Source organism: Tinamus guttatus, unplaced genomic scaffold, assembly GCF_059628265.1.
Source record: "Tinamus guttatus ecotype Peru unplaced genomic scaffold, ASM5962826v1 Tinamus_guttatus_pri_ptg000242l, whole genome shotgun sequence".
NCBI classification, from domain to species: Eukaryota; Metazoa; Chordata; class Aves; order Tinamiformes; family Tinamidae; genus Tinamus; species Tinamus guttatus.
The window spans coordinates 4,302,735-4,315,662 of record NW_028288776.1 but is presented as its reverse complement, the minus strand read 5'-3'; the positions used below and the strand labels follow the sequence as shown (position 1 = coordinate 4,315,662).

At 36.8% G+C, this 12,928-nt stretch overlaps 1 protein-coding gene across 3 annotated transcripts in view; it reads right to left on the bottom strand.

Annotated features, from left to right (window-relative positions):
• Positions 1-12,028, bottom strand: part of LOC104570138 (vitellogenin-1-like) — a 40,185-nt gene extending 28,157 nt beyond the window's left edge. For all 3 annotated transcript variants that reach the window (XM_088526071.1, XM_088526072.1, XM_088526073.1), the window contains exons 1-10: positions 11,989-12,028; positions 11,688-11,708; positions 11,324-11,475; positions 8,629-8,880; positions 6,296-6,457; positions 5,508-5,659; positions 2,641-2,791; positions 2,378-2,535; positions 2,102-2,267; positions 974-1,096 (exon numbers count right to left, since the gene is read on the bottom strand). In XM_088526071.1, the coding sequence (XP_088382197.1) occupies positions 974-1,096; positions 2,102-2,267; positions 2,378-2,535; positions 2,641-2,791; positions 5,508-5,659; positions 6,296-6,457; positions 8,629-8,880; positions 11,324-11,475; positions 11,688-11,708; positions 11,989-12,028 (1,377 nt within the window). The remainder of the gene's footprint in view (positions 1-973; positions 1,097-2,101; positions 2,268-2,377; positions 2,536-2,640; positions 2,792-5,507; positions 5,660-6,295; positions 6,458-8,628; positions 8,881-11,323; positions 11,476-11,687; positions 11,709-11,988) is intronic.
• Positions 12,029-12,928: the final 900 nt, after the last annotated feature.

The following is a 12,928-nucleotide window of genomic DNA, read 5'->3' as shown; positions in this document are numbered from 1 at the left end:
GCTGTGAATGTAAGAACTAAATTCTAATAGAAAACTGCTTTTGATGCTAAACAATGGCTTTAAAGAGGAAACTCCAAAATGTCACAGAATAATTTCCATGCTGTTCCTATGCTTTATAATATCACATTAGAGATCCAGTGATGCTGCAGAAACAAAAATTTGGTATTACTAATCAAACTGGAAATTTGAAACCCTTTGAATAACCTGTACAATCATTTGCTTTGGTCATTTTTTTTTCCTATTTCCTTATGTTGGGCTTCCTATATTTAATTAGCTCAAGATTGTTGGTGGCAACTGTAACACAGGAGATGCACTCAGGAACTGCAGAAAGCTGTTTGAGCCTTTTGTGGCACACAATAGGAGGAAAAAAAAAAGCCACAGCAGGCACACAATGTATTGAGAAGTTCCTGCTCTTACTGGAAGTAAGGGTTTTCTTTTTGTCTCTGCTGCTGGCCAGGTGGATGATCTCCATAAAAATCTGCATGCATATCAGGAACAGAGAAATACTACTATTAAACTATTTTGAGGTGTACTGAGATTTAAGAACTATGCAGAACAGGTGTGTATTAGTACTATTATTATTTAAAGCTTGTACTGGACATGGATGATGGGCGCCCAGCTCATCTCTGGATGAGAAACTGATGAGATACACAACTTCAGGCAAAAAGTGTGCTTTTGTGTCACTTAGGTTACATATCTGTTAAGTGCCTGTGTTTAGAAGTGTTTTAGAGCAGTGCCGTGGGACTTCATTAATAATTGGCAAAAAAGCACACAGAAGTACTCAGAAAGTGCTGTGAATTACATGCTTCTTCCTTTCATTCTCTCTTCTGTGCTAATCTAAAGATAAAAATGCTGCTTTTAACCAACTGAGGTTCCTTTCCTCAACGGGAAAGTGAAATGCAGATCTCTGAATAGTGAAGACAGAATTCTAGGCTTAACTTTTCTTTTAAAAAATAAATAAAAATCAGGTTACCTGGAGACATTCAGAGCAGGAATCCAATGAAGAACACTGTTTATGGCACAATGATGCATAGCTAAGATGGCAAACCTTTCCAAGTACAGTACTTGAGCGTGGGCAATGTTTTCTCACGATGAGCTAGGGAGAAAGTAGTTTATTAGCACAACCAGTGAAGAAGAAACAATTTAAAAAATACATTGCTGCCAAATGCAAGGCAAGAGCCAGCTTTCAATACTTTTATATTGATCGATTTATAGTTAATTGGTTGGTATTACTGTATTTGACAATGCAATCATAATGCAATTCTAAGGAACATCTGGTAGACAGATCTGTAGCTTTAACAGTCTTCTAGATTTTGATTTTGTAGGGGCTATAATCCAAAGGGACAAAATCACCCAGTTACAGAATGGAGAAGCGCTCTCATTATTCAGAAAGCACTTGTTTTGTAATTGCCTGAGCTACAGGCATTAAAAAAAAAAAAGTCATGCATTCTGAGTGGACTTCAGCATGGGTAGACAGGAGCGTGAGAGCTGACAGGCGGTAGCAACCCACCACTTCCTTAAGTGGGAAGCACAGCATTACAGCATAGTAACAGCTGAGCTGCGACAGCTTTCATAGAGGGGGCAAAGAAGGTTCCTGTGTCAGAGGACAGAATTTGAACCTGTAGAAGAGCTATAAAATTGTAAAAAGTCACTATATTTTCTCCCACATGGGCTTAATTCCATTGATTTCATTAGATCTGCTCAGATTTATTCCCACTCTGCTAGGTCAACCAAAACCAATATAACAAACATGTATTTCTTACTCCCTAGTCTTTGCAGAGATTCTCAGTTAGAGATCTGATCTGCTGGAACTACAAAGTACACTTGGACAAAGAAAAGCTAGAAATCACTTTTTGTAGCAATAACCTCCGACACTGAGGGGTATTTTACTCTTTCTTTTCTGTTTTATGGTGGACTCATTTATACCCCTTTGGCTTGCGTTCTCTTCCCTTAAGACAGTCAGGAAATAAACTCCTTTTAACCTCGCTAGAGGATAAAAAAAACCTTTGTATTTTCAAAGCCTTTGCCATCTTGTCAAAGGAATAAATATGACATTCTAAAATTAATAAAGAGCAATTAGATAGTGTTTAAAGAATCCTACTGTGGCTTCCTCCATCACATCACGAGTTGGCACGCTTGAGTGCAGACCGACAAGCAATGTCTGAGCTGCCTCCCAGTTAGTGAGTTCTTGCCTTTCCATTTTATGCCTTAAGAACCTGAGGGCATGATGCGTGGCAACTGAAGGAATTATATCCAAAAGGTAGCGCCTGTAATGGCAAAGGCAGCGGTCATTTTTTGGATCTGAATTGGAACACAGTAATGTCAGATTGCCTCCAACAGATTTGTTCAAAAGAAGAACCATCACTACTTTTGCTACCTGAATGCCGGCCGATTTGAGTACTGTTTCCATACTGACTCGTAATTCTCCTCGCTTGCTGCACGGAAAAGCTGCAAAAGTTTGAGGGCTTTTGCAGGCGCATCACTGGAAACCTGTTCATGTGTGTTTTCTACTAGATCTTGCAGGCCTTCTGCTATCTGCAGGAAGATCAAAATACAGAATGTTCACACATGCTTTTTTTTTCCCCCACATACACTGATTCTGGCTTTCAACAAAGCATCTGTTTGGTGGCTAAAGCTTACCTGGCTTTCCACATTTTTAATTTTGAATAAGTGGACAGGAAGCTGAAGCAATTCGCTGCCAAACTTGTACTGGAGTGATCCACGTTTCCAAAATTCCTTTGGTGGGTTCTCAGCCATCTGCTTTTGCACATCAGTCAATACAAGCTTCTGCCTGGAATAGAGGAACCGAGGGGTTAACATCACAAGATACAGGGTAAAAAAAATAGAGAGAGGAGAATAGTATTTCTGCCTCTCCTCATTTCAATGTAACTTGTTTAAAAAGAGGGCAAAAGTATTTACAAATAAATATATTAGGACACAGTGCTCAGAGCTGTACTGCGGGAAGGTGTGTGCAGTGCTTAATATGAGAGTTAGCCATTCCCTTCTTTTGGGATTAAGATGGTTTGAGAGATTAAGGAAGAGGTGGGAGGTGAGAAGCTGTGGTTTAAATAAAACCACAGGAGCTGTGCATTGTGTTTTAGGGAGTAAATTAAGGATTACAGAAAAATAGCTGATGAGAAACTTTTTCAGAAATTATCACTTAATTTCAACCTTTTAAAAAGTACATAAAAGTCCTTGAATGTCTATGCTTCCTAGAAGCTTCAAAAGAAATTGAAAATTGTTACATACCATAAGAACAATTACAGTTTTCTTACTTGAACTATAGGAATTCCCTTCCCCTTTTTGCCCAGCAAACTGAATGTCCTGGGGACTACAGAAAGTAAAAGGTTCTCATGAAGCTTCAAATTGGATTTCCCAAACAAAGAGGGCCAGATAAACTCAAAGATTAGGCTTTGGAGAAGCACTCAAGTTCTTGGAAACTTTTCATATATTACCAAACTTTCAGCTTTTTTTTTTATTAAGAATAATTCCAATGAGACTGTCTTTGTAAACACTTCCTACGTGTTCTACCTTTTCATTTAAAGATGCATCCTATCCTGCCAATTATGTCTAAAATCGGTCATTTAGGACACTACAATAAAGTCAGGCATTTTCATCGAACACCTGAAAACATTCCAAAAGCAATATCATTGTACTACACAGTATCTCAGAATACTGTAGAAAACTGGCATGTTTATTTTGGAATCTCTATGATGATCTTTTATATCATTTCTATCCACTCTTTCTATATGGATTTCACAGAACTCCTGCAGAAAATAATATAGCATTGCTTTGCAGAGAAGCCACTGGAATTTGAATAGAAATCACTATAGAATCAAGCAAGGTTTTTTTCTCTCTTCAAATTTTATACAATATTATTGGAAGGGCATTTGGGTCAGAAGATATAATGCTAGGTGCACTTAAACAGATTTAGCTCCCCTTTTCAAAACAAGATGACTCTACTATGCCTTCATCTCCAGTTTTTTGAGAAGAGGAGATATATTGGCCTAGAATATATGGAAAAATGTTATATTCCATGCAGAAGAGCAAATGAATACTAAAGACAGCATTAAAATGGTGAAACAACAGCAAAACATCTCCTGACTTCATAAGGTGCAGACAGAGGCTTATGCTGAACAGGACTGAAAATTCAGTTCCAAATATCCTTGATGTTGTTTCAATTTACAACAAAAGTGCAACAGAAAAATAACTTCAGAACAGTTGGGTGACAGATTTGTATCTTCCCAACTATCATATATTTGGCCCTTTCTGCTGGACAGTGCAAGAGACCCAGAGAAAATAAGGAAGAATGAAAGCACTACCCTTTCTGTGGAGGTCAATTCCTGAGTTAGAAGTCCATGCAGGCTTGCAGAAAGAAACTTTAAATGAGCAAAGTTTCATTGATTCTGGACCAATGCTCTCTCATACCAGCCTATAATTTGATAAAGGTACTACAGTTGTATCTATATTCACCTTGATTGCATGAAACAGTGAAGTTCTTTCACCATTTTTTTGCTTATCATATTAATTAAGTTAATCAAGAATTTACTGACATGAATTTTCTGACGTTTCATTTTCCAAAACTGTATATACCGCAAACCAAGAGGTTTTTTACAGATGTTAGAAAGAAAGAAAGAAAGAAAGAAAGAAAGAAAGAAAGAAAGAAAGAAAGAAAGAAAGAAAGAAAGAAAGAAAGAAAGAAAGAAAGAAAGAAAGAAAGAAAGAAAGAAAGAAAGAAAGAAAGAAAGAAAGAAAGAAAGAAAGAAAGAAAGAAAGAAAGAAAGAAAGAAAGAAAGAAAGAAAGGCAAAAAAATAAATAAGACTGATGTGGATACAAAAAGCTTTCAAACTCTGGAAGTTTAGAGACGAGATAAAAATAAGCAGGGAATTCACTTCTTGGACAATCATGTTCTTGTTTTGCCTAAGACTTCTTTAAGAAATATGCAAAATTTTCTGTGGGAAAGCAAATAAATTTTACATGTCCTGTGCCCAATCTTTTTGCAATAAAACCCAATTTCCTATCAAGAAACAGTTTTGATAGAATATTTGCAAGCAGCCCACAATACTTAGGAAGTATGTTGGAATCCAAAGTCATATCTAGGTTTCTTGTGAACTATTCTCCAAGGGTTTCTTACTGCATTATTATTTTCCAGGGAAATCTCTTTCAGTGAGTAACTGTCTTTCAAAGTATTTTACTGCAAATATATTAGTTCACAATTTTTCAGATGGAATTACATTTGTTTTGGCTTTTATGACATAAATCAAATATCCCTGAGAAATAAAACAGTCAAACCCTGCCAAGTTCAGCTAACAAAATTTGGATAGTGATGCGCATGTTTCAGATTTACAACTAACAATGAAGGTTGTTTTTATGAACTGTTTGGGGTTTTATGTAATTAAATATTGGCAAAAAATGGGCCGTGGAAATAAAGGATTTATTTCAGTTATGGAGTTTGACCAGATTACTGAGATGCTGAGTTGCTGAATTAAAGACACATGTACAATACCTTGCTTCTACGACAGCATTTCCTCCCGTTATCTCATTGAAGGGTGCAAACTGGTGGATTTCCTCGACATCAGCTTGTGTAATTACAGCTTCGTTACGTGCATATTTAATTTTGTAATTGTAAGTAGCAGTTGCCCGGTAATTCTTGTTTCTCTTTATAATGAAAAAGCGTCAAAGGAAAAAAAAGGGGAAGTCATTTAATTTTAAAATTTTGTGACTAGAAACTATTATATCACCCACTTGAACCTGCTTTTTCTTCAGGGCTGTCTTCTTCACTGTTCGCAGTTTATGTGAATTCTGCAGGTACACCTCCATGCGAGCGGCCAGGCTTTTACTGCTAAGAAGTGTTAGCCTTCCCCAAATATAAGTCATTGGTTATTCCCTGAGCAGCAGTGAGAGCCACACAATTTCTTATTTTAAAGACAGGAAGCTGAGGTAAACATGGTTTATGCCTATGCATTGCATTGTAATATGACACAGAAATATCTGTCTTGAATACCAGAAACTAGACATCATGGCTAGCTCTTTACTCTACTGAGGAGATGAATTAAGTTATGATGATAATCAATGCTTTTCAACCTAGCTGGTTTAAGCCAGTTGAGGAATCTCTGCAGTATGTGACAGTTCATTGCTGCTCCCCAGACAGGATCTTCATGTAGAAAGAAACTGTAGATAACCAGATGCAACAGCTATGGCTCTACTTAAAACATGTAACATATATATTTATCTTTTATATATAGAAATACAAATAAATGAATAAAATTCATAAATATAATCCTTCTAATTTACCTGCTGACAGGTCGGACAAGGATGAGTGTATGCTGAACCAGTGACCATTTGAACTTTTTCTTCACAGCTGTTCAAGTCCTTGGATTTGGTCACATACACTACGTTTGCTCTCTTGTTTTCCTGAACTGTGTAGGTAGTATTACAAATTCCTCCAATGCTAGCCTGGCAAAAATTAGATGGGATCAGAGAACGTTTACCCCTAAACAGAATGTTTTCCCCTAAGCAGAATGCCTTGAGTTCCCCATATAAACTGTCCTGTTTCAACTGCCTAGCTTGAAAACTCGTTAGAGGTGTATACTTTTTTAACCATAGTACTCTCCAGAAGCCAAACCAGGATGACTTTCTTCTCTTTCCTACATGCACAGGTGATTGTACACTAAGTCAAATCAGAGTTTCACTGAGAGAGCTAGAATGCTCAATAGCTTCACTGCAACAAGAATTGGAGCCTCAGAAAAGATGGATAGTAATTTCCAGATAGAACCGTGAACTATACAATATGATTTGAAGAATATTAATAAAAAAAATGCCAAAACAATGTGATCAGTCAGAATAAAAAACTCAACAGCAAAGTATTTTAAGGTTGGAAACGACATTCTGCCCCTAAAATTTGCTTTTATAGACAGCTTATAAATGCCTATAGAACAGGTCTTGGAATATCAGGCAATCTATCACAATGCCATCAGCAATAATTAAAAAGAATTTCAGAATAGCAGAGTTCTGATTGCAGGTTTTCTCGAGTTTGCAGTTTAACTGAGATCTTCAATAATATTTCAAGCATATATATTCATAAGAAGTCTTAAATCAACTCAGACAGGAGATTTTGGAAAGCAAAATATCCGATTGCATTTTAGAAGGAAGGGTTATTTTCATGATTTTTTTTTTATTGTTATTGATAATGTAGCTGTTCCAGAGAGGAGCTCTGGGCTATGTCAGCTAAGTCAAATGGTGATGTGATAGTTTGCAAGGGAAGATATACCTGCTTTAACAGTACTCCTGGGGCACTGGGGCATCACTAAGGGTCAGAAGCATGACCACATGTCCAAAGACTTGCACTCTGCAAGCACAGCTATGGGGGCTGCTCTGCAGACTGAGCTAGAGCCATTTAAACTTTAAATGGGAATGCCCAGCCTGCAGGTCTTAGAAGGATGAAGTAGCCTTTTGCTATAGCTGGACTTCTAGAAAGTGCTATTTAGGTTATGGCTCGCTCAGGTATCTTACCCTACCCTCTGCAAAGCTGCGAAGCAGACTGTCCCAGCTTAGTCACTTAAACCTATCTGCCATTTAGACTCCCCTTCTGCATTTTGGGACTTATAATGGTTGTCATCTTTTATAGAGTGACTTAAGACTGTCAGGCAAGGGTGCCAATGCTCATAAAACCATCTGATAAAAGCAAAGAAAACTTGGAAAAGATTTTAGGAGGTGAAGTCACAAATATTGCTAAGCAATAAGAGCAGGAGATATTGCTAACTGAATTAGAAAGAACGAAGACGTTGAACTAGATTATGAGAAAATAGCTTTGCAAAATATATGACGCCACCACACAGGTTTTTATGTGCAATAAGCAGCATGAAAATACTAAATCATGTAGCTCCTTTCTCAGAAAGGACTCTATTCATATAAAATTATATTTAAAAATATTTAAGTTGCTCCAGTCTGCATTTCCAATAAAAATAACATGAAAGCACAGTAATTTCAAGGATTTTGCTGATCTCTGAATCACATGCAGTCTAATCAATGTAAATATGGTTTTGCAAAAAACTAAATACATTGCAATTTCTATGGTGAGTAGTAATATCAGATGATTTACCTTTACTAGGATATTAAAACCTAAAAAACGGGAAATTCCAATAGAACTGCAGCTGTCAAAGCTGTTACAAACAATATCATGGCATATATACTATTTTCCTCCTAAAGTAGGAGCTAGAAGAGATTAAAGTATATTTGATTGGTAGAAAAGTAAAATTGGTATTATTTTAGCTTTAATCTTATGTTGCGCATTTAAGCCTGTTTTAACACAGTATTCAAATTTTATTTAGGCTTCTGCTTTCATATAAGCTTACTTATACTACAATAATTTTATAAAGGTCTAATGCTGCAGATGCACTTTCTAAATAATTTGATCAGCTGGATTAAAAATATACTTATTTTTCTGCCCTGTTTACCTACAGCTCAATCAGATGATGTCTCAAAAATAATGACTGTCTCCTAAGCTTAAGCATTTCTTTTTACTGAAGATTATATCAACAAAGTATTCAGAAAATGGAGTAAAAGAATCAGAAGAGAGGGCTTATTTAGTGACAAAGCAACCGTAATGGGCAAGATGAAATGCTCACCTCCTGGAAGCTGTATGAGTTATGCATCTTCTTTACACTCATTTCGAACAGACTCAAAACTCCTTTACAGACGTTGAGACCATCCTCTGAGACAGACTCAGGAGCCATAAGGTTTCCAACGTGGCCATTGCTATACTCAAATTTGATGGGATTACTCAGTTGTCCTGTTAGCGCCTGAGTCAGTTTGAGCGACCGAGAGAATGAGCTCGTAGGCCAGACACCGTTGTATTCGGCTGCTTCGATTGAGTGAATCTAGAAGAGACAGGAAATATAATTTCTCTTTTTTTTCTACTAACTTTTTTCAATGCATACAAATAAACAGCGCAAATATCATCTAGAGTCCTATTTACTTCAAAAATATAATTTTAAATAACACAAAGCCTCTTTAATGATATAACTTAACTTTCAGTCTACAGGTAACATATACATTTATATACATATATGTTGAGAAATGCAGATGACTGTACTGATGTTTCCAAGTCACTGTATGTTCTATTTAACAGATAATCCCTATTGACAAAGGTTGACTTGCATGAAAAGAAAAAAAAAAGAAAAAAAAAAAAGGCAAGAGAAGAGCTGCATGAAGCGGGTTGCCTTCACCCAAAAGCAGGATGGAAGATCTGCTGGAAATTGCAGGAGAAAATTAATGTTGCATATAAAACATCATTAACTCCTGTTGTGAACTCTGGCATCTTCCTCAGCGGGGTCACAAAGCACAGGCAGGAGTCAGAAACTAATAACGACATGGCTGCTGGGCCAGCCACGTGTCATCATCAGAGGAGCACTGGAGAGAGGTTACAAGAAGTGTCCTTCCCCATGTATTTTTCTGTACAGTGTGAGAGCCAAAGGCTCAGGCCAACTGGTACCTGCCCTATTCTGCACCTAGTCCTCTACTCTTAAACCTGGGATCAGCCTAAGTCAACAAAAAGTTATGCTGTGTATAACTTGAACTATTTCTATACCATGTGAACGGAGCTTGTTTACTTTTTTTGCAACACTTTAGGCCTGGCAAAGTGATGCAAAACTCAGATCAGTTTCCCCAAAGCCACACCAACTAAATCCTCATGCAGCAAATCACTGGAGACTGCACTTTCATATTTATTTTTGTTACTTTTTTCGCAGAGATCACTGCCAACCCCAGTCAGTGAAGTTTACAGAGGACGCGGAGAGGAGCAGGTCCCTCATGCTACCTCTCAGACACGCTTCTGGCACGTCATGTAGGGGCAGGCTGAGGACGGTGCTGCAGGGTCACTTCCAGCAGCTCCCCCAGCCTCGGGGCCCACGCAATACGCTGCCTGCTGCGGCTTCCAGCACTGCAGGCGCTTCAAACTGGCGGGCTTGTGAGGAAAAAACTGTCAGCTGGAAACCACCCAGGGAGCAGGGCTTTTTACTTGGGCTGAATGTGAACTAGTAGGCTAAAGATGAAAGATTAATTCTCTCAACAATCCCTCCAGCCTGTCTAATTTAAATGTAACAGCAGCAAACTAAACTTTTCGCAATGCAGAAGGGAATATATGTATCATTACCTTTCACTTAGAACTTGCCCAAAATCTTCTTTCTTTTCTCTCTTTTTTCTTGCCAGAAAATGTTTATTTTTTCAAACTGAAACCTTTCTCCAAGTGCACCAGAAGAGGTGAAGCAGTATCAGAAAGATCTGGGGAACAGGAGGCAATTTGGGGGGAAGATGTACCCCAGCACAGCAAGGGCTGTTTCACCAGGACTGGTGGGGCAAAGACAAGACGTGGTCCTGCCTCCTCTCTGACAGGGATGCCTTTTACTCACCAGCACTGATGTACAGCTTCTAGTTGCTTGGGTTTTGCCCCCCCCCCAAAAAAAAATCCAGACATGTTCAAAGGTCATTGAAAAGCAATGCTTCCTGTCTATATCTATTATAATTTGCAACCTACAAAAATACCTAGTAGCAGAAGGCTAGTTGAGACTTGGAAGCAACAGCATTTACAGACATTTATCAGACAGTCAACTTTTTTTTTTTTTAATCTGCAGTTTTCAATTTGCAAAATAAAAGCTTTTAAGACGACTATTTTTCTTCTGCATATACAGAAGCCAGAGCAGAATTTTTCTAACACAATTGAGGGATATGTTTCAATACATTCATTAGCAACACGTAAAGGTTTCTGTTAAGGCAGAAGTGTTTTTCATGTAATCAGAACTCTTAGTAATTACTCAGCATGCAGTAAAAATATACAATTGAGGATGACAAAGGGTGTCATTTAGGGCCCTGCAGCAAAAGAAGTAACCAGTAGACATTAATTATGCTAAATATTGAATCACATCCAACTACTGCTGCATGTTTTATTGCTTTTTGTTTTCTGGTTACGAAATCAGGTGATTAAATAATCCAAGGTTGTACAGTTTGGAACAATTGGACTGATCCAGTAATAAATTATTGTTCATTTCAAATTACATTCCACTGTCTCCCTGACCATAAAGCAGAAGAAATCCTTCAAGCCTAAGGTTGGCTTGAGCTGAGAATTACCTAGCAAAGTGCAAATAGAATTCAGGGCACTGAATAAAAATAATAGTGTTAGTTACATTCTGCCCGAGTAAGCACAACATCTGACGAAAGTTAATTACTTCCAAAAAGCTTTTTTTAAAAAAATAAATAAATAAAGAGAGAGAGAGAGAGTCAAGTATGAAGGTAATTTTACCTTTCAAATTAGATACATGCTCTTACCCTAAGAAAACAAAGTTTTGGCCCAATACGACTAATTTCCACTTTACTTCTCATTCTTATTCCAGCTCTTGCAAGTCCTTTCTCTGGAAGTCCACTGAGAAGTATACTTTCATAATTATATGTAAAAGCCTTGTTTTCACTGAAATCAGGTTCTGCAAAGAAATAGTTCCAGCAAAACATTATACATTATGTATACAATAAAATACCCCTATTAGTATGAAGGAGAAAAGATGATTTTTTTATATTTTTATATTGCATCTGAAGAAAATAAGAAATTTTAAAAATCATATTAAACATTGATATATTTTTCAGATTTTGAGTTTCATTTATTCTAATTATATTAGCTGATAGGAATATTACTTACGATAATTAAGATGCTGGCTCCCTGAAAGAGAAGGGGGAAAAAAAAAAAAAGTGATGAAGTGACAAAGCAAGAATAATACAAAATTTCATATATTTTAGTATGAAAAGCTACCTCTCAGCTTGCACATATGGTGTAACTCTTTCCAGTTAACTTGGAACATAACTTAATATAACCAAAAGTCATAAATTGAATTTTCCTATAAAACTTTAAAGCTTGTATTGATAAATGAATCACATCTAGATTCTGAAACCTTTTTCTGACTCTTATTATTTGAAATCATCAAGGTAGATAAGTTACTTACCCACAAGGGTTAAAGCCAGGGCTAGTATCAACTCCCTCATGGTGGGGACAAAGTAAAGGTGAACATGTTGAGTTCACTTTTATAAAGGTGTGTGCTATCACATGTTTCTTTTGGCATGTTGATTTGATAAATAAGTGTATTTTAGAATGTGTATTGATCAATCAAAGGATAAACATTTCTAACAGCATGAATGCTGACAACTTAAAACTTCATGATGGCAACTAATTTTACTCTGCGTGTAATACACAGGATTTATTTTTGAAATATCTTAATTCCTATTTTTCAGCTTCTGAACGCTGCAGTTATACAATAAAAGAATAATTTGGATATTAAAAAAATCAAAATAGTTCTTCAATCATAACGAGATTAACTTGGCCAATCATAGCTCTAACCATGCTTTTGATGTCCTGTTGAATTACTCTTGCTGAGGACCACAGCCTTGTTTACACATCTTAATCCTTGAAGAAGGATACCTACTTGCAGAGGTAAATTTGTGACTGATTTTACAGTATTATATTTGGGATTCCTTTAAGCTCATAGTCATGCAAGGAAAACCATCTTTACACAGTTATCTATCACGGCTTTCTTTGCAAGCATATCTTATTGCCTTCACCCGGGAAAGATTTTCTCAGTATGCCCTTCACATCAGGTTCTGGCTAATAATCAAGATTTGCATTATAAAACAGGAGGAAAATTAATTTGCTTATGAGATGGTTCTAATAAAAAACAATACTTATGTTTCAAAAAACATAAGAACAGTCAAGTCCTCAATAGATTTTGGCTGCAGAGGTGCTTGGAAAAATGTATCTAAAAATTAATTATTGTAACAACATTCAGATCCATTCAGCAAAAGTGTACATTTAGTCATGAGTGAATTTGCTCCGTGCACTCAATTATACCTACTTTGGGAAACAGTTTAGCATTCATTTTAACATAAAGC